General features: G+C 43.6%; 1 protein-coding gene across 2 annotated transcripts in view; it reads left to right on the forward strand.

Annotated features, from left to right (window-relative positions):
* AGO1 (argonaute 1, RISC catalytic component) overlaps positions 1-20,071 on the forward strand; it is a 37,092-nt gene extending 17,021 nt beyond the window's left edge. For both annotated transcript variants that reach the window (XM_018041500.1, XM_005678708.3), the window contains exons 12-19: positions 2,057-2,241; positions 8,143-8,302; positions 8,484-8,574; positions 9,672-9,866; positions 12,503-12,637; positions 13,251-13,352; positions 13,676-13,875; positions 14,115-20,071. In XM_018041500.1, coding sequence (XP_017896989.1) covers positions 2,057-2,241; positions 8,143-8,302; positions 8,484-8,574; positions 9,672-9,866; positions 12,503-12,637; positions 13,251-13,352; positions 13,676-13,875; positions 14,115-14,223 — 1,177 coding nt within the window. In that variant the 3' untranslated portion in view covers positions 14,224-20,071. The remainder of the gene's footprint in view (positions 1-2,056; positions 2,242-8,142; positions 8,303-8,483; positions 8,575-9,671; positions 9,867-12,502; positions 12,638-13,250; positions 13,353-13,675; positions 13,876-14,114) is intronic.

Here is a 21,984-nt window from a genome sequence, read left to right on the forward strand (position 1 = left end):
CACGACTGAAGTGACTTAGCAGCGGCAGCAGGCCTGCTCTTAGCCTTGGCCAGGCTTTGGAGGGCTGATTTCTTAACCAGTATTAAAAAGGCTCTCAATTCTGTGTCACCTTGTTGGTTGTTCTGTGCTGGGTATGTCTCTCTGTCATTCTCATGTCTTGCCCCCGTCCTGTCCTTTTGAGGAGCAACTTGTTGTTCAGATATTTTGGGGCATGGAACCTGATAAACCTAGGATCTTTGATTAGGAAGTAGTCAGTTCATCAGACAACAACCTTCTTGCAGTGATCTCTGGATGCAGGGGGTAATATGTGACTTGTATACCTGGGCCAGTTGCTTGTATAGTCCTGGGCTAAAGATTCAAGATTTGGGAGTTCTCGGCTATGGCAGTGGATGAGATTGTCTACGGAAAATATGCATAGTGAACAGAGGCTGAAAACAGAATCCAGAAAAACTAGAAAGGAAATAGGACAAAGTTCCTACATGTATATGAAGGAATGGGATCCAGAGCACAGGAAAAGCCGCCATTTCCACTGAGACATAAGGGGAAGAGATGAAGATGGCCATGGAGGGAGAGAAATTGGTAATTGGGGACGGATAAGGGAGTCCTAGGGTCAACCCTCAGAATTTTTCTTCTGACTAAAGAGGCCCTGTTACCTCAGCTGTGTCACTTTTAGGACAAGATTTTAAGACAGTCCCCATCCTAGAGTTCTCTCAACACTTTGTGGCCCCCAGCACTGGACATAATACCCCAAGTGCGATCTGGTAATAGAAGATAGGGAATACCACTTTCCTTGAAGTAGAGTCCCACTTATTAATGGAAGCTAGTTAACACATTGGGTTTTTTTAACAGCTATGCTGTAGTTGTATGCCAAGCAGAGAAGTGGAAGAAACACTCTTAGTAGTCCTTCACAGTCCTGGCACTTCAGTTCAGTTCAGTTCAGTCGCTCAGTCGTGTCCGACTCTTTGCGACCCCATGAATCGCAGCACGCCATAGTTACATGAAATAATAGATTGTATTTTTTACTCTAATGTTTGTTTGAAAAACTTAAAAAAATAGCGTAATATGGAAAACATCCATGTGTATCATCCAGAGTATTGTCATGTTTATTTTATCCTTTTTAAAAAGTAAATAAAATATTTCAGATAAATTTGACAGTCCTTTCTATCCTCCGTTATAGTCTCATTTCTCCTTTCTGATGCAGTCACTTTCTTGAATTACTGTAACCTTTCTATCCAATTTATATATTTTATATACCTATATAAGTGGTTTAAAATTTTACACAACTGTGTTGTACTGTATTAATCTCATTTTTTTTTTTTTAAACTGGTTGAAAACATTTAGTTTCTCACTGCATAGGTTTTTGAACCCATCTTACTGATATTTGTGTGCTATATAATAACATCCCTTAAACAATTGCTTTTATTCTCTATTTGTGCATTGTTGCTTTTTAATCTAAATGCGGGTTTTTCACAAATTGAATTTCCTGCTGCTCCTTTCATTCTGTCGTCTTTATGTAGCTTGATTTTTTTTTTTAATCTATTGCATGTGTACCCTCTTTTCCAACTTTGTCTCCCTTTCTTAGGGTAAAGCTCTAAAGCCCAAAGAAAGAAGCTTGTTTAATTATTTGCTCTCAGGCTTCAAACAACCCATAGGGGAGGAGGGAGCACACTTTTTCCCAAGCATCTCTGTGCTCTGATCACTGTTGGAAGCTCATTTGTTTAATTTGAGCCAAGAGGCCTTCCTCTTGGAATCTTCCTATTGCTGTAGACTTAGAGCACAGGAGCCAGCTGCTTGAGTGGGACAGGTGCGAGACTTCGAGAATTCCCGTTCTGCTGGGCTCCCTCAGCTCTCTGCTTATACCATTGAACACTTAGCAAGTCCTACGTTGTTCTACCCAACTATAAATGTGGTTTTTACACTAGATGTGATGATGTCTCCTTCCTCTTAGACTCTGTTAGTGCTTGTCATAGTGCTGGGGACCTAAGATGGAGGCGCTCGGTTAGAAGTATTCCAGAGGGACTCACTGCCTCTTGTCGTGACCATGCTTGTGCTGCAGGAACTTCACGGACCAGCTGCGGAAGATTTCCAAGGACGCAGGGATGCCCATCCAGGGCCAGCCTTGCTTCTGCAAATACGCGCAGGGGGCAGACAGTGTGGAGCCCATGTTCCGGCATCTCAAGAACACCTACTCAGGGCTGCAGCTCATTATCGTCATCCTGCCCGGGAAGACGCCAGTGTATGGTACAGTTCTCTTGCAGTAGTGACTACAGTGATGGGACTCTTCTCAGGGTGGCTCCCTGGAAGATCCTAGGGGTGACTCATGGGTGCTTGGCCCTAGCCAGAGCTGTTCCTTAGTGTCAGTGCTCCTCTCAGAGGAGAAATATCAACTTGTATGAGCCAGTCAGTCACCTCTGGTCCTGTTTACCTGCTCACCCTCCCTTTCAGTAGCATTTACTGCAGTCCTCTGTGTGCTGGTGTTTATGCCAGGCTGAGCTTAGCCAGATGCAGAGACAGGTCAGGCCAGGTACCTATCCGTAGGAGTGCATTGCCTGTCAGGCCACAGGGCAGCACACACAAGCACAGTTTGTGGGGCTTCTGTTGGTGTTCCATTGCTGGGAATGACTTGGACTTTTTGAGAAGTTTTCTTCTCTTTTAAGAATGGAAATGACTATATCCATCTCTGACTCAGTGTTTTTCTCTCACTGTTTTTTTTCCTTCTCCAGCTCTCGTCTTCAAATGAAGAGGTGTCTCTCCTCTGATCTTATTCAACCCACGTGTACTCTTTGTTTCTCTTTTATCCTGCTACCTTTGGGACACTTTAACCCTAAAACATCTTGAGAGTACGTTACCACAGTCATGCCATCTCCTTTAGTTTTTTTCCCCCTATTTTCTTGCTTTTCTTCAAGAAAAATAAAAAAACCTTGAAGAGTTTTTAAATGTGTTCTGTACATTTTCTACCCCCACTTCCTCACCAACCACTTACTGCTTAGCTTTTTTCATTTATCTTACTCTTCCAGTCTCCTAACCCTCCTCTGCAGAGGGTCACCAATGACCTTTCTCCTCTTGACTTCTTGATACTTTCTCCTGTCTCTCCGTAACTGTTTTTGTCATTACCAGGAATGCCTGGCATTTTCCAGAATACTGTACCCTGCCCTCTTTTTCTCTTTTCATTCTAGTAAAATTCTCATACATTTCAGTTGTTTTGGTCATCAACTATTGTTAGATGTTATCCTGTATTATTAAAATCTTCATTCTACACTTGACCTCTCTGCAGTTCCTATTTCTTCCTTTGACTTTTCTTCCTTCCACAAGAGTTCATTGATCATCTACTGTGTATGAAAAGAAACGCTGATAGATCCTGAATACATTTGTGGATAAAACAGTTGTGCCCTTTGCTTTTATAAAGTGTTTTGGTGAACTGTCTCTTTAGTAGCTTGTCTTCTCTGTCTACCAGTAAGCCCTTCTCTTTACTTTTCTCTTCTGTGTTGGTATCTCAATTGCTTCCAGGTTCAGTTCAGTCGCTCAGTCGTGTCCAACTCTTTGCGACCCCATGAATCGCAGCACACCAGGCCTCCCTGTCCATCACCATCTCCTGGAGTTCACTCAGACTCAAGTCCATTGAGTCCGTGATGCCATCCAGCCATCTCATCCTCTGTCGTCCCCTTCTCCTCCTGCCCCCAATCCCTCCCAGCATCAGAGTCTTTTCCAATGAGTCAGCTCTTCGCATGAAGTGGCCAAAGTACTGGAGTTTCAGCTTTAGCATCATTCCTTCCAAAGAAATCCCAGGGCTGATCTCCTTCATAATGGACTGGTTGGATCTCCTTGCAGTCCAAGGGACTCTCAAGTCTTCTCCAACACCACAATTCGAAAGTATCAATTCTTCAGCACTCCGCTTTCTTCACAGTCCAACTCTCACCTTTATCCAAACTTTGGGGGCAGTCTGTCTTCTCTTTGCTTACCTCTAATGCTATTTTTTTTATACAGTGTTAAATGTAGTCCCTGTTCACCACCCATTCTTCTGAATTTAATGCTAACATTTCTTCATAAGTCTTTCTTGGATGAGACTTTTTGTGATTGGTACTCTCAAAAAAAAAAAAAAACCTTCATAGTCCCCATTCACAAAATAGAACTTTTGGGGGCCCCTGATCTTAGTTTAACCTTTTCAGCTTCATATTGTACATGTCTTTGCTACATATACCAGAAAGGTCACTTGTTCTAGAATTAGATAGAGCTGGATTTTAATCCTGACTATGCCAGTTTACTATCTTAGGTTACCTAACCTTTCTCAGCCTCATTAATTAATTATATAAAAGACAGCATCTCACACAGGGCCTGTGACCTAGTAGATGCTCTCTAAATGCGCATTCTTTGTGTGGTTTCCAGTCTCTGGTTTTGCTTAACATCATTTGCCTTTGCCTGAAATATCTAAATACTATTTTTGCTTTATATGCTGTTAGTAGTATCTGTATTTTTCTAGTAGGACAGCATTTTGGTTGGGTTTCATTCTGGGTAATGTCACCTTGCAAGGAGTAATCCCAATTTCCTCACAAACAAATCATCATGTCATTGGTCTCAGTGTGATAACAGATTAACCGCAAAATAGAAGCAAGCAAGCACAACTTCCAACGCCTGGAAATCAGAAGCTCTTAATTGTTTAGTCTTTTTTTCCTCCCAAGCAGGTATTTATTGAGAGCCTACCATGTATTGGCCATTTCTTGGTGCTAGGGCTTCAGCAGCAAGACAGAGTTGTGCCCTGAGGAGCTTACATTGCAGCTGAGGAGCAAGACAAGAAGTGCTATGAAGAAAGAGTAAAGATGTAAAGAAAGTAAAGGAAGAATAAGGTGATAGAGATAGACTGATTTTAGGTTAGACTGTCTACTCTTTTTATACCCCACCTTGCCCGTAAAATTCTATCTTCACATTCTAATTTAAATGTACTTATTCCTGGAAGCTTTCTCTTATCATCCTACCTTTCTGGATTCATCCAGAAATTGCATCAGGTTGCTGATCAATTAATTGTTTTGAGCATGGAGTGGATCTGATTCTGCTCAAAATCGTCTTCCCTCTGTACGTACATACCCAAGGAGGAGCCTTCCACTGACATGTTACTCAGTACTTATGAAAGTTGGTTGATCTCCAATCCGCATCTCTCTTGGGCCTTAAATTGATGTCCCTTGTTTAGAAAATAAGGATGCTTTTTAGGAGAATTGCCTTGCATAATTAGCCGTGTTTCTGGTTCCCTCCATAAAGGGAGAATCCAATATTTTTGGCCTCCCTGTGTGGTGTGGTGTGGCATGCTTGGAGAAGTCAGGTGTTACTCAGAGAGTTTTCCCTACCCTGGGCTCAGTCATGTTATACCTCTCTCCAGCTTCATACCTTGATCATGACCTTGGGTTTCTTTCACTTACATGTTCTTCTTTGATTATACCACTTAGGTAATGGGGGCATTTGACTAGGAATTAAGCATGCACATAGGAGGAGCAGTCAGATTCTTTGAAAGATCCTTCACCGTCCTTCCTGAGAGGCCAAGTGATAGTCAAAACAAGGTCCACATGCATTATAATTGCCCCCAAAGTATAAAAGGACAGTGTCACATTTCCAGTTCTAATCTGCTAACATGCCTCATCCTGTCCTTAGTATTTTTAACTCCTTCCTCTCCACTAAATTGATATAATTTTTTAATGTAATTTTTTTATTGAAGTATAATATAAAGATCTTTTGTGGTCAATTCAGTGAATTCTCACAGTGTCACAGCAGGGGTACCTAGTTCTGATAGTAAAACATTATCACAATCCCAGGCTACTGATTACTACAACTTCCTAACAGTGATAACCACTGTTCTTTTGGCTTCTAACACCATAGATTGGTTTTGACTGTCTTTGAACTTCATATGAATGGAGTCATATATCATGTACCTTTTTACGTGTCTGTCTTCTTTCACTGAACATTGTGTTTGTTAGATTTATCCGTGTTTGTTTAATTGTAGTTTGTTACAGGTTTTCCGTTATATGATTTTAACACAATTTACATGTATTTATCCATTCTACTGTTAATGGACATAATTGGGTGGTTTCAGGCTTTTACTGTTATAAATAATGCTTCAGTGAACATTCTTGTACATGTCCTTTGAATATATGTGCCCATTTCTATTGGGTGTGTAACTAGGAGGGCTTTTAAGTGTACAGACGTATACTTCCATCAGCAGCAAAATGAGAGTTCTAGTCATCTACATCCTTATCAAACTTGGTATTGTCATTTTCATCTTAGCCGCTTATATGGGTGTTTGTTAATACTGCATTGTGCTTTTTAATTTGATTTCTCTGGTGATTGATAAGGTTGAGTATCTTTTTATATTTTTATTGGCTGTTTCATTGGCCTCTTGACAGGTGCCTGCTCACGTCTTTCTCTTTTTTTATTGGCTTAGATGTTCTTTATAATTCCTTTATTAAATATGATGTGTACTACACATATCTGTAGCTTGCCTTTTTACTTTCTTAATGGGTTCTTTTGTTGAACAGAAATTTAGAATTTTAATGTAGTCCTGTCTATCAGTATTTTTCCTTTATGGCTAGTACTTTCTGAGTCCTGTTTAAGAAATCCTAAGGTCACGAAGATACTAGTCTGTGTTTTCTTTTAAATGTTTTTTTTAACCTTTCACATTTAGAACTAGCTTGTGTTTGCCAGAAATGGCTGTTGCTTTCTCTGTCCCTTGGCAGTGGTTCCTCTTTTGGTGCAAAGCCTAGAATCTCAGCCTCTTGCCCACATCTAGAATCAGCAAATGTACCCAGGGCAGAGCAGCTGCAGCAGATGGCTCACCTCTGTGAGATTCTCTTCCTCTCTGGAGTGTTAGCTCTTGCAGTTCTTTTGTCTTAGCACCTCTCTACTGCCTTCAGAAAGATGAGTTATGAATTTTATTTGGTTTTCTTGAATGTTCTCAACAGACACTGGTTTCCTTCTAACCATATCTCTTGGAGATAGAAATGATCCCTTAGCTTTTTAAACAGTCTCAAATTTCTCCCATTGAAAATATATCGTACTGTTTATTGACCCCATGTTTCCTCCATGGTATTTGATATTACCAAAAACAGTTTTTGCCTCTGTTCATTAATTTTTGCCTTGCTGTCACAAAATTCTGGTCCTCGTTTTACCTCTTAGCAGCATTTGACTTGGTTGAACACTTACTCCTTCTTGAAATGCTCTTTCTTCCCTGGCATTCATGCTGCAACCCTGTCTTGATTTTCCTCCTAGATATCTGGATTTTTGTCCTTTGCAGATTCATCTTCTTCCTGTTCTGCAAGTATTGTGAGCTCCTCAAGAATTGAGTGTAAGCGCTCTCCTCTCACTCCATTCACTTCCTTGTTGATCTCAAGAGCATGTCTTCAATTACTACCTGTACCTAAATATGTCATATTTTACATCTCCATTTCAGACTATTCTTGAACTTCCAATTGCTGTACTCAGTTGCCTGATTGATATCCTCACTGGGATGACCAAAAAGCACTTCAAACTCAAAACGTTTCAAAAAGAACTTAAGATCTGTCTATTCTATTACAAAAGTCTAGAAACTCATAAGTTATCCATAAAATTATTTTCCCTTACATAGCCTCTTGAATCTGCTTCTCTCCATCCTGACAACTGCTTTCTTGAACTACCCTCATGTCTTTCCTAGGTTGTTCTGATCACCACTTTCTTTCTCTCACACGGCAGTTCCCTTGCTCTCCTTTATATCTGGTTTGCCCTTTGAGCTTCTTCAGTTCGTGGCTCTGTCCCCTATCAGAGTGCATTTTGCCTGCTCTTCCCTTGGCCTGGAATGCTCTCTTCCACATTCTCTCTCCCTTGTAAGTTCTTTTCTACCTTTAAATTTCAGTTCAGTGAAGAATCCTTTCCTGGCTAGGTTATTACACTATATCATATGCTCTCTGTGTCATAGCTCTGTGAAGTTTCCTGTTGTAGCATTTATCATTGTTACGCTTTTTATGATTTTTAAAATTAGTCACTAGATAGTAAGCACTATAAGAGTAGGGACCCTATGTGTTTCTGATCACCATTGTGTTCCCTAGCACCTCCTATACTTCCTGGAATCAAGTAGACATTCAGTAAAAATTTGCCGAATGCACTAATCAGTTCTCTCCCTGCTCATAGCTGAAGTGAAACGTGTTGGAGATACTCTGTTGGGAATGGCTACACAGTGTGTGCAAGTGAAGAACGTGGTCAAGACCTCGCCTCAGACTCTGTCTAACCTTTGCCTGAAGATCAATGTCAAACTTGGTGGCATTAACAACATCCTAGTCCCACACCAGCGGTATGAATGCTATTGCTTACTTGCCCTTGTCAAGCAAGGTAATATACTGGAAATTGATGAAAAGATAGGACACTGTCCAGGCAGAGTGAGTCACAAGGGAGAGGGGACCAAAGTGGGAGCTAGATGGTGCCAGGAAAAGAAGACCCAACTCCTCACCATTTGTTTTCTCTTCCTTGTTTAGCTCTGCAGTCTTTCAACAACCAGTGATATTCCTGGGAGCAGATGTTACACACCCACCAGCAGGGGATGGGAAAAAACCTTCCATCACAGCAGTGAGTGATACTTTCCAACTTGCTCGTAAGGTTCTCTTCTGAGCCCCCAAGATTACACCTGATTTCCTTCCCTCAACTCTGGTGCTTGACCCTTCACAAGATCTTTTTATTTCAGCTGATCATCCCCATTAACCAGGCTCTTGGTTTTCTAATAAAGCTAACTGTATGACATCTTCTTTTCAGAGAGAGCAGTAAGAGAGTAGACTGGGGCCAGAGACTTGGTTATGTCTCCATCACTTATGTTTTGTGTTTGAATTTCCCTCTGTCTCCCTGTGCCCACTTTTGGGAGGTGGGAAGGACCATATCTCCTCTCCGAAGTCACTTTTAAGTGAATTCCTTAGTTCCTGGGATTGTCTTTTACTCTTTGCTATCTGTACCCTGACTCATCTAGTAGATTAGATGGCTCTCTAATCCCTATCCTGACAGCTCTGCTCCCTGTCTCACAGGGCTTCTCAGTTGACTGATGGGACCAGGCCTTCTTTCTCATTTCTTTTTCTTGAACCTTCATGTTTCTCTAGGCAGACTGGGCCTATCTCAATAAATGTGGGGAAACCCTATACTATGCTTATCTTTATTTTCCTTGTGTCCATCCATCCTAGTCTCTGGCCTCTGTCCCCTTAGAAAATAATGTTGTTCCTACCATCCACAAGAGCACTGTTCACTATAGTTCCTGGGGTAGATTAGCACTTGAAGAAAAGATTAGCTTGTTTTTCGGATAAGGTCACTCTTTGAGCTCACAGTGCTGAACCATAACATGCCCCTCTGTCAGGGGTGGGAAAATCAAAGTTAGCAAGTACCTACTGTGAGTGAGGTCCTGTGCGTGGTGACTTACATGTGCCACGGCAGTACTGCAGGCAGGTGTTACTCTTATTGCCATTTGAGAAGAGGAACAAGAAGATCAGATGGGTTAAATCACTTCTGTGTGTGTGAGAGAACAGAGATTGAAACCAGGGCTATTGAATCCAAAAAACCTACATGTTTGATTTCTTAGGTTGTTTTTTTTTTATTCCCCCTAAGAGATCTTTCCCCAAACCCAGAACCACCAGTGTTGGGAGGGTGGAGGTTTTAGGAGCTGATCCTGCCTCTTTGATTATCAGGTGGTAGGCAGCATGGATGCCCACCCCAGCCGTTACTGTGCTACTGTGCGGGTGCAGAGACCACGGCAGGAGATCATTGAAGACTTATCCTACATGGTACGTGAGCTGCTCATCCAGTTCTACAAGTCCACACGCTTCAAGCCTACCCGCATCATCTTCTACCGAGATGGGGTTCCTGAAGGCCAGCTTCCCCAGGTAGGGCCCACAATAAGTCAAGAAAACCTTCACATTGAGGCCGTAGGGCCTAATGGTAGCAGAGAGAGTACTGCTCCCTTTCTTAAGCTGTTGACACTGGGAGGTGCTTCTACTTATGGAGGTTTGCTAAATGGAATTGGCTTAGGAGCAGAGATTCCAACTGAGAGATGGTGTGTAGAGTCATTGATAGACCTTCCTTCTTATAATAAAAGACTCTCAGTGCCTATTTACTAGTTAATTCATGGTGAAGACTGATTCTTTAGACCAGTGGTTCTCCAGCTTGGGGCTTTCCTGATGGCTCAGCTAGTAAAGAATCCACCTGCAATTCGGGAGACCTGGGTTTGATCCCTGGGTTGGGAAGATCCCCTGAAGAAGGGAATGGCTACCCACTCCAGTATTCTGGGCCGGAGAATTCCATGGACTGTATAGTCCGTGGTGTTGCACAGAGTTGGACACAACTGAGCGACTTTCACTTCACTGTCCAGCTTTAGCATCCATCAGAATCTTTCGAAGGGCTTACTAAAGCAGTTTGCAGAGCTCCACTCTCAAATTTTCTGCTTCATTGAATCTAGGATGGGGTATTAAAATTTGTAGCTCTGATAGGTTCTTAGTGATCCTGCTGATCTGGTGGCCACACTGCTATTGACCTTTACAGTGTTCTTAACATTCTGTCTCCCTGCTAAGCCTTCATAGCTTATTGTTTAGACTAGTATCTTGAACTGATCTCCTTTTCGACCATTTAATAATTAGTAGTATAACTACTATTTACTGGGTATCTTATGTGCCATGAACTGTGCTAACCGCTTTGTATGTGCTCTATTCAGTGCTTATAAGAATCCTCTAAGTAATTATTATTCTACCTGATAGATGATGAAACTGAGGCTTGAAAATGTTAAATGATTTCTTCAGTGTCATCCAAGCTAATAAGCAGTGGAGCTAGGATTCAGACAAGTTGGTCAGATTCCAGAGTTCATGCTCTTAACTATTATGCTCAATTTCCTCTGAGTCATACAATGTTTCCTAAAGTACCAGATAAATTTATAACATGTATCTGCTCAAGATGTCCTGTGGCTTCATGTAGCCTAGGGTTAAAATTCAAAGTGCTTATGCAAAGCAGTCAGCAGTCATTAAGCCCCTGTTAGGTTTTTTATGCTTCCACTTAATTATTTGTTTTTGTCTTCACAGACAGTTTTGTGAGGATGATCTTATTAGTAACTAGAAAATGAGACTTTATTAAAGGGGTTAAGTAACTTGCTCAAAGTAATAAAATTAGATAAAGCTTGGGGTTTAAAAACTTAGTTCTAATTGATTCTAAATTCTATTTACTTCTACCAGATAGTTTTTACTGCCTATATCTGACATCCAAGGCAACAAGGCAGCTACTGCCTGTGCTTTTTCACCTGTGGCTTCTTTAGCTAGTCTGTTTTCTTACGATACTGCTTTTTTTATAGAACTGAATTTATCTACTCCCTCTACAGCCATTCCTGAACTCTGTGTCTACTCTTTGGTGGTGGTCCCAACCCTGTCTGCTCCCATGGGGAAACGCCCATTTTCCTCCTGATCCTAAAATTGTCCTTACTCTGGACATGGTGATTTTTCTGTGAACCTTGATTCTGTGTCTTGATGTTAGGTCTCACTATGTGTAGGAACCAGGTGAGTGCTCTCTGCGGATACTAAGCCCCGCAGCTCGGTTTCACAGGAACAGGGCAGGTGAACTGTCTACAGGCACACCTCGTCTTACAGGAACAGGGCAGGTGAACTGTCTACAGGCACACCTCGTCTTACAGGAACAGGGCAGGTGAACTGTCTACAGGCACACCTCGTCTTACAGGAACAGGGCAGGTGAACTGTCTACAGGCACACCTCGTCTTACAGGAACAGGGCAGGTGAACTGTCTACAGGCACACCTCGTCTTACAGGAACAGGGCAGGTGAACTGTCTACAGGCACACCTCGTCTTACAGGAACAGGGCAGGTGAACTGTCTACAGGCACACCTCGTCTTACTGCGCTTCGCTTTATCGTGCTTCACGGATACTGTATTTTTCGCAAATTGAAGGTTTGTGGCAACCCTGCGGCCAGCAGGTCTGTCGGCACCATTTTTCCAAGAGCATTTGCTTACTTCATGTCTCTGTGTTACACTTTGGTAATTCTTGCAATGTTTCAGACTTTTCATTATTATATTTGTTATGGTGGTCTGTGGTCAGTGATCTTTGATGTTACTGCTGTGACTCACTGAAGGCTCAGGTGATGGTTAGTATTTTTTAGCCATAAAGTGTTTTTAAAGTTAAGGTATGTACATTGTTTTCATTTTTGTTTAAGACATAATGCTACTGCACACTTAATACACTACAGTGTAGTATAAACATAACTTTTGTGTGCATTGGGAAACAGAAAATTCGTGTGACTTACTTTATTGTAGTGGTCTGGAATTGAACCTGCAATATTTCTGAGGTATGCTTCTGTAAGGCTGATTTTTGGTAGGAAGGGCTTATCCTCTCGGATGGTTGGGTGTCAGCTTATAAAGGGAGGCTGAACAAAAAGCTGTATAACAAGTGGCAAACCCTTAGTTCAGAAAGATGAATGAACTCAAGAGGAGCTGTATGTCTCTTTGTCTCCCTCCTCACCCTGTGCCTAGATCCTCCACTATGAGCTGCTGGCCATTCGTGATGCCTGCATCAAACTGGAAAAGGACTACCAGCCCGGAATCACTTATATTGTGGTGCAGAAACGCCATCACACCCGCCTTTTTTGTGCTGACAAGAATGAGCGAGTGAGTGAGGGATTGAGGAAGTCACTGTTCCCTGGTCATGTCTCCCTTCTCTGAGTATGAAAGGAGCTGTGGAAATGAAATCTGGGGGTTAGTCCTTGGCCTGTCCATCGCCCCTGGCACCTTTCTTCCCCCTGACTCTTGGGGTCCTTCCTCTGCTGCTTCCTTTCCTTTGTTTCCCCCTCTCCCCTCCTTCCCTTCTTCCCTTAAACTTGATCTCCCTCCTCCTAGCTCCCTGGCCTATAGACCCCATATATAGACCAGCTCCCAGAGATGGGAAAGGGAACTTCCATTTATTGAACTTCTATGTGCCAGACACTGTGCAAGGCGTCTTCCTCACAGCAGCCCTGTGAGGTAGGTACTGTTATTATCTCCAGTTTAACCTCAGAAAGGTTAAATAACTTGCTAAGATCACACAGCTAATAAATGGTGAAAGCAGCACTTAAACACAGGTCTGTGTAACTTTAGAAGCCTGTTATTTCAGCGCCCAGTACTCTCTCTGGGAACAGCAACTTCTGCCTTTTGGGATTCTGATGGAGTCAGGTTAGAATCGAGTTGAGGCCCTAGTTAGGGCCAGGCAGGTCTTGGGATCTTGGTTGTCTTTGTTTCTATACAGATTGGGAAGAGTGGTAACATCCCAGCTGGGACCACTGTGGACACCAACATCACCCACCCATTTGAGTTTGACTTCTATCTGTGCAGCCACGCAGGCATCCAGGTAGCTGGGCTATGTCCTGGGGTATCCAGTGGGTCAAAGATAGTTGATCATTCCCATTGCCTCTAGAATATATCATTCATTACCAAGGGGCATTCAAATCAGGATTGTTCTCTTAATAAGCCCTTTGTGCACTTGAACGTAAGTGTACTTTCAACATCTTAGGTTGCTCATACAGTGGGTGCTTTATGACAAAGGTGGCTTTGTGTCTGCCTTTTCATGGGTGGGCCTTCCAACCCAGCCATACTCATAATGGTAATCCTGTTCCTTACTGTCAGCCATCCCGTCTGCTCAACCTGGGGCCCCTCACCTTCCTATCTTCCCAGGGCACCAGCCGACCATCCCATTACTATGTCCTTTGGGATGACAACCGTTTCACAGCGGATGAGCTCCAGATCTTGACGTACCAGCTGTGCCACACTTATGTACGATGCACACGCTCCGTCTCAATTCCAGCACCTGCCTACTATGCCCGCTTGGTGGCTTTCCGGGCACGATACCACCTAGTGGACAAAGAGCATGACAGGTGAGGCCTGGAATCAGGCTGGCTTCCTTTTTGCTTCAGCCTCTGGTACCAGACCCTCTCAACTTTCCGTGGGTAGAAGGAAACGAGGATTGTCCAATTTGGTGTCCTGGGGCTTGTCAGCCCAAATCTGGGTTGGGGTTTTCTCTTAATTGGTATGGGAACTGGTACCCTAGGGGTGGGGGAAGGGTTAGTGGCAGCTCAGTTCACCAGGAAGGACTTCTTTCATTTTTCCTTTTCAGTGGAGAGGGGAGCCACATATCGGGGCAGAGCAATGGGCGGGACCCCCAGGCCCTGGCCAAAGCCGTGCAGGTTCACCAGGATACTCTGCGCACCATGTACTTCGCTTGAAGGCAGAACGCTGTTACCTCACTGGATAGAAGAAAGCTTTCCAAGCCCCAAGAGCTGTGCCGCCCAAATCCAGAGGAAGCAGGGAGGAGGGAGGTGGGGTAGGGAGGAATGCAGAAGGCCCTGTTTCCTTCCGCAGAGGGGGCAAAAGGGTGGGGAACAGGGCCAGTAAGCCAGACCACCAGCCAGAAATCTCTGATATTCACCTCATGCCCTCAACCCCTCACCCCATCTTGTCCCATCTGGCCCTGAACCCACTGGACCAAGAGAGGCAGCAGCGGTGCCCACCATACACACAGTGTCCCATGTGACTCACAGTGCTAAAGACTCATGCCTGACAGCTTGGTAAGGTCGGCTCTGCAGCCCTGTGGACAAAAGCTGGTAGGTTTGGGTTTGATACTTTAGATGGAAGAGTGAGGGGCTTGAGAAAGTGGGTGGGAGGAGGGAAGGATTTTTTAGGAGCCTTAATCAGAAAAGGTCTAGATTTGTTTAAGAAGAAAAACGAAATCAGATGCAGATCAATATTTTAGGATACTAGATGTTTTAATGGGTTGAGAATCCAGCCTGTAGGAAGATTTTTAATGCTAATGATTTTGGTTGCCCCTCCCCCAGCTGCCACTCCCCTTTCCCTTATTCCTCTTTCTCCACTTTTTCTACCCCACCTTACACCTGACAGACATCCAGCCCCTAGTAAGACTTAAGGCACTATGGCACTTAGCTCTGAAGTGACACGACCCTGTCTTCCTTCCGCCTGCTGGTGGGTAACCAGTGCCTTCCCTGTAATGGTAATGCTGCAGAACTGCAACCTTTTGTACCTTTTGGGGGGTGGGGGCGGGGTGGGGGTGGGAGAGGAGGTAGGTTGGGATGAAATACCCTGTACCCAACACGCCTCCAGCCAGAGCGCCAGCTATTTTGCATTTGAAGGAATTGACTTCCATATTCATTGAGCTTTTAAAAAGATCACGACCTCAAGATGGTTAAAATCCATTGACATTTGCACTTTCAGACGTGACAAGTCTAGGAGCTGCTGAGATGACTGGCCCCTGGCCACTTATGTCTCCTTTCTTCTTGTCCCCGCTTTCTCCCCACCTGCCTGGGTCTGGAGTTAACTTTCATAGCATTTCTCACTCTTGGCTTCTTTTCCCTGATGGTCAAGCCTCTTTATGTTTCAATATTTTTTAACTGGGGTGACTTACAACAGATGATCTTTAGGTCTAAAATAAGGGGGGAAAAAAAGCAAAAACTAAATGTTATTTTTATACCATAACCTGAGTCTGTTGCCAAAATCTGGAAATAAATCCCTCCCATGCCCAGTGAGTTTACATCCCAGAAACATTGAGCCATCAAAGGAACTATGTACCTGACTTGTTCTTTGGCCTGCTTTGGCTTGGCTCTGTAGGGTGTGGTTATCTCCACATGTGGGGCTCAGGCTCCACCTTTTGTGCACATAATACCTTTCTCTTGCTGCAGGCACCTCTGCTGCACTGCCCTGCACTCTTCCTGCAAGCGCGTCTCCTTCTCTGGACTATCTTCTGATGCTTGGCTTATCCCAGATTTCAGCGTGTCCTGTGGATAGGCTGGGGGATTTTGCTGCTCCCTATTGCTTCTGTTTACACAAATGACTTTTTCCTGATTTCCCACTAGGGCATGTGAGTGGATGGCATGGGCTTTTTTTTTCTCTTTTTTTCCTGTCTTCCTGGGTAGAGATGGGGTTTGGCTGTCTTGCAGAACTGGAAAAGTAGGGGGTTCTAGCTTGGGGCCTGTTGGCCTTGAAGCAAGGCTTCCTCTTTCCTCGACTGTTCCTTTTTTCCTGTCCCACTGCTTGGGATGAGGAGTTGCAGCTTCAGTGTGGAAATTCCTCTTTTTGAGGAGCCTGGGCTTGGGTTTACCCCAATCTGGTGATGAAGCCATGACTCTTTAGACCTAGCTCAGGCTCAAGGCCAGCCAGCAGAAGGTTGGTCTGAATATGGGCCTATGCAGTAGAGCTACCATTTCCCCTCCCCAGCAGCGCTTGTACAGACCCAGATTTGCTATGCAAAACAGTCTATCCCAGGTTCTGTTCTGGTTGGCTACTTTGTTCAGCAACTTCACAAAACGTAGCACAAACATTGATTATAGAGAAGGCATCAGGACTGTTGAGTAACTCTTCCTATACTTCTTTCCTACTGGCAACAGTATGGGGTGCCCTGTGGGCACAGCCCAGCTGAAAACTGAATGGAGGGCTCTGGGAGGAGGCAGCTCACTGGAGAGCCTACATTCCTTACACAAGTGCCTAAGAGAGTGATGCCAACACTCCCATCTGCCCTGTCCATCGCCTTCATATATTGTCTACTTCGTGTTTAGTCACCCTTCAGGGAGGGGAGCTTTCTTGGGACAGTGGGCTCTGAGGGTTCTCTTCTCGGGTGCGTTTTGGGGCTGGGATCAGGGCAGTATTCCTGGAAGGTCCAGTCATTCACCAGCATTTGCAAATGTCCATTGAGAGCTGGTGGTAGCCACCTACTCTCAGCAACAAGTTTGTGTTCTCTCCTTTTTCTCTCTTTGCCTCACTCTCTCCAGTTGGGTCTTGAGCTGAGGCTTGGCATTTTTTAGCCCTTAGGCATTTACATGCCATTTAATAAATAAAAGAAACAGCTTGGGCAATGGCAAGAACATGACATCTTGCTGTGATTTTCTTTCTTTCTTTCTTTCTTTTTATCTTTGAGACTTGAAAAACACCCTTAACCTTGAGGATTCTTCTTCTTCGAAAGGTAGTGCATGCAGATTGAGAAGTGTTGGCAACAAGCTTGGCTTTCTTTGATTTGGTTAAAGTGGTGCTTTGTCCTTAGGCTCAGAGGAAGTGGCTGGGGAGACCCTAGCCTCATCCTCTTAGACAAGTCTCCTGGTCCCTTTGTTCTATTCTTTTGCCTTCCTTTTCCTCCTCTCTCTTTCCCTGGCCTTGTTCTATTTTTTTCTGTTCATTCAGCTTGCTTGCTGGCCTGCCTGCCTATCTGCCTATGTGATGATGAATTCTCTGCATGGCTACAATGATCCCACTGTTAGCTGGCAAGGTCAGGCTTAGCTCCTTGGCTGCAGAAGACCAAGAATCTGCTTCCCAAGCCTAGTGATGTCCTTCCTGGGTTGGACCACCCTTAAACTTATGTGAAGGTGTAGCAGAAGGCCTGCCCATCTGGCATGAAATCAGGAAGGCTTCTGGCAACTTCCACATCTGTCCACTCTTTGGAGTTGGTTTCTCTTGTTGCTTTTTCTAGATCTGGTTTCATTTCTCTCTACCTGGGGCTTCCCTTTTCTGAGGGTGTCCTAGCATTGACCTTTTTGGCTATCCAGGGTTGAAGGGTTAGGGGATAGACGTGGGGGAAGGAGGGATGGGAAGAGAATGGAGAGAATTTGGCTGAAACATGGGAAAGGAGAGCCCTGCTCACTGATCACTTTTCTAGTCCAGCCTGACTCATTGGGGCCGAGGTGCTACTGCTGGCCTCTGGGGATAAGCATGAGGCTGTTGTTGCTAGGAACTTAGGATTAAATTAATGTTGAAAAAGAAGGTAACTAAAAGTGTGAAACCTCCCTGAAAAGCTCCTGGTTCCCATCTACTCAGTAGCTCCTTTATAGCCTCCTCTTTGGCTAAGCAATGATGTTTTTGGATAGTTTTCTTTTTCTGTCCAGAATTCTGTAAATGATGCCAGCACAATGGGCAGCCAAGGGGACGCAATGATTTCTCACCTGACCCATAGGATATCTGCAAGGCTAGTGGGACAATGTTTTAGACTTGGCATTATGTGTAACAAAGAAAGGTGAATGATCCTTCCCCTTCAGGGTAGAAAGTCATCTCAAACTGACTAAGATGCAGTTTTGGAAACTACATCAGGGGGAAGTTATTTTTATTTATATTTGCTGGGCCACGGCCAATCCTGGATGGTAGCTGGGATGCCTTCCTTCTTAAAAGTCTGATCATGGCAGGGTTATGCAGGGCACTCTTTCCTCTTTGGCCTTCTAAGCTGATCAGGGAGAAGGGATTCTCTGGTTTTCTCTTCTCTCCCATTTATTAGGACTTGCCTTCTCCCTGGGCAGGGAGAGAGGCTAGGTTGGTGCTCTCCCCTTACTCTACTCCTACTGACTTAGAACCTCTGGCTGCTGTTTGGGAGCCCAAGAAAGGTGGTGGAGGCAGTGGGCTCAAAACAACAACAACAACAAAACAGAAAAAGTTGAGGAAAGGCAGATTTCCTTCTTTAAAAGGAAAATAGGAAACCCTCCAAGGATTGTGCAAATAAAGACAATGTGTCAAATGCACTGACTCCCCTGGTGTAGTAGCAATAAGGAAAAATGAAATGACTTTCCTGTGCACACAGTCCAACCTGATTGGTGTGTGATGTTGCACTTAGCAGCCATCTGGTGGGCATGTGTGACTACTCTGGGTTTCACTTTAATTTCTAAACTTTTTATCCTCTCAAGTCCAGCATGGATGGGGAAATGTCCCTGGAGCCCCACAGCTGTGTACTTGTTTGCATTTGTTTCCCTATGAGACTTGTGTTTGTGTCCTGCTTTGAGCTGTACCTTGTCCAGTCCATTGTAAAATTATCCCAGCAGCTGTAATGTACAGTTTCTTCTGAAGCAAGCAACAGCAGCAGCACAATTCTGTGTTTTATAAAGACAACAGTGGCTTCTATTTCTAAAGTGCGGTCTCTCTCTCTTTTTTCTTAGCAAAGCAAACTGTTGGGATTAATTATATCTCTGATAGATTTTACATTAGAATAATAGATTGTGAGAAGAGCAGAATCATCACTTTCTAAAGGAGTAAAGTGGGTAAAACAAATTCCAGAGTGTTGAAACTGCCAATTATATGTAATCATTTCACAGGGTTTCCATTTATTCTTCATTCAGCAAACTTGTAAAGCACTGTGTCTAGCAGTTTTTGTTGGCACAATTCAAAAATGAGGAAAACAGTGTTTCTCTCCTTAAGGAGCCTAAAAAGTTTGGTTGGGGATGTGAGTAGCCCAATGGTTCTTTGGCACCATTTAGAGAGATTATGAGGACTGGGAAAAAGGCTATAAGGCTGCAGCAATGAAGATCGAAAGGAAAGAGCAAATAGGAGAGACACTCAGGAAGTAAAATTAATAGGACTCTGGATGATGGAATGGGAAGAACGAAGTAGAGGCTAACATCCACTTTGCTTGAGCAAGTGAGTATGTTGGGACGTTCCTCTAAGCCAAGATTGCGGGAAGGGAGACTGTAGAAGGAAGGTGGTGAATTTTGTGAAGAAAGACCATTAGGCTTTTATAGACTGAGTTTTGAGGTTCCCAGGTTTCCAGTAAACATTTATATTTTGGTCCTCAGGGAAGACTCCAAAACTACAGTTACAGATATGAGATTCATAATCATAGAGATGCTAGTTAAAGCCATAGTAATGAACAGGATGGCTTAGGAAAGAGTAGGGCAAGAGAAACCTAGTGTACAACTCTAGGAAACAAGAGATCAGGAAATAGAACCTAAGATGACTGTCGCATCACTCCTAGAGAGCGTGTATGGTTTTGACTGATTTAATGAGGTGGGAGGATAGTGAGGAGAGTGGAATAGGATTCAACAACGACATGATTAACAGCAGGAAAACTGCTGCGGTGAGGCGGGGGGTGTTATTTTCTATTTACTTTACCATCCTTCACTCCATCTTCTCTGGCATCTTGTAACTATATGGTCATTCTCCAGTTTTTCTTGAAAATGAGCATTGGAAAACCTAACTTAAACCAGGCTAAGACGGAGACTTCCAAGTCATTCACAGCCACCACCACCACTACCTCCACCTCCAGCTTCCTCCTATCCTCAGGAGATACTTGTGAAACAATAAAATAAACAAACCTAATTTTGTTCCTACCCAGTGTCCTAGATCGTATTCCAGTGCACTTGGTAGCACTTAGCAGCTTGCTCTATTTTCTCTTACGACTTGTTTTCCCCAGAGCCTGCGAACTCCTAGCCGAAGAAACTACTACTCATTTTTTTTCTCTCAGGGCCATCCATAGTGTATATCAGGAGGGGTCAGTATTTATGACTAGGATTGAAATGAGGTAGAAATCTGTGGTTCTTGAGTACAGAGGGGAGACTCAAGAAGTGATATTGAGTCTGCAGGATGGACTCAGCATTCCTGAATCTTCAGGTAAGCAGAAACTTTGAACCAGATTGTCATCACCTTTTCTCACTCACTCCAGCCTTGAGGGTCCATGATTTTGTGCCTTAAGCTCTTGGTGCAGTTATCAAGCATGTAAGTTCAGCATTCCTCCCTGGTGCTCCCAGAGCATTGGTTATTTCTGTGTGCTGGGAGAAGATGGCACAGGGAAGAATCCTGGCACAGGGCCCAGTGAGAAATTTCAGTGGCAGCTAGAATGTACAAAAGCAGGCCTCGCATTCCTCTGGAGGCCAAGTGTTGTGGACGTCAAATTGTAGTGCTAACCTGTGGCTACCCCTGCCAGATACTCTTGGAACCAAGCCAGCCAAAACCATGCTTTTCTGCAGCATGGAGTAGTGAGGTTGGTTGGAGTTGAAGAGCAAATTGGAACATGTAGGAAATTTTTTCCAGTTGAAACAAGACTTAAACTTAAGACCATTAATGAAGTAGAAAGTGTTTAGCAGAGCAAATGGGAAGATGATCATTATACCACATTTTAACCATAAATTTCATTGCCATAAATGATTGATGTTGAAAAAAATTTCAGGATTTGGCTGATGGTTGCTACTCAGGTGTTGCTAGCACCCATGGATATCCCTTTTCAGGAGCGGTTGAGCAGCCTTCTCTCTGTTCTTTCAGTTGGCAGAATATACTGTAGCACTTTTTTGTCACTACAGTCAAGTGCCTTTAAGATAGAATGAGGTGGTATGTTCATTGGGTATCACTTAGCTTAACAGACCCCAGAATCATAGAGTAGGTTTGGCAGCTAAAGGAAAGGGTTTTATAGTGCAAAAGAAGAATATTTTCAAGTTCTGAGCCTGGGGCATCCTCAGACTGCTGGCTCTACTGCTTGAATGTGAAGTAGCTTTGAATTGGAAAATCAGCTCTGTTTTTGATCCTAGCTTTCAAGGTATTTATTCCTTTGGCTGTAAGCGGAGGAAACCTCGCAGGCTCAGAAAGTGCACTGAGCATGGCAGAAGCACTCTTAAAGCAGCAATGTCAAGAAGCTGGATAAGTGGACTTGCTGAGGATGAGGTGCATTTCGAAGCTCTCCATTTAAGTACCGTAACTACCTTCCCAGGATACCAGATCAAGACTTTTAGGCTACCGTGGCTTACCCTGCAGGAACCCACTGTCCTTTTACTCTGGACTGTAGCAGCTTCACCAATATCCTCTTGGCAGTGTCTTTTTGGGACAAAGAAATTTTGAGGAACCTTTCTAGGAACTTTCCTCACCTTATATAGGCAAGAAACTTTCCTTATAAAAAAGGCAGTTTTGGGGGTTGTTGAATGGAGGTGAATTGGAAAAGGAATAGGAAGTGGGTACTTTGGAGTACTTGGTCAGGTGTTTTGTACAGTATCCTTTATAATTTGGTTGCATCTTCACAGCATTCACATGAAGTAGTTTATCCATTACCTTCAACTGCATGTAACAAAGCCTGATTAAATTGGTTTACATAAGGCAACTATCACATGACAAATGCTGATTTATGTGGCTCTAAGGTTGGATAATTCAATGGCTCAGTAATAACACCAACATAACAGATTCTTGCTCTGCTATCCTTTGTGTTATCTTATCCTCATGCTTGTTCACCTCAGAATCCCAAGACTGCT

The sequence above is a fragment of the Capra hircus genome, chromosome 3 (assembly GCF_001704415.2).
Source record: "Capra hircus breed San Clemente chromosome 3, ASM170441v1, whole genome shotgun sequence".
In the NCBI taxonomy this organism is placed as follows: Eukaryota; Metazoa; Chordata; class Mammalia; order Artiodactyla; family Bovidae; genus Capra; species Capra hircus.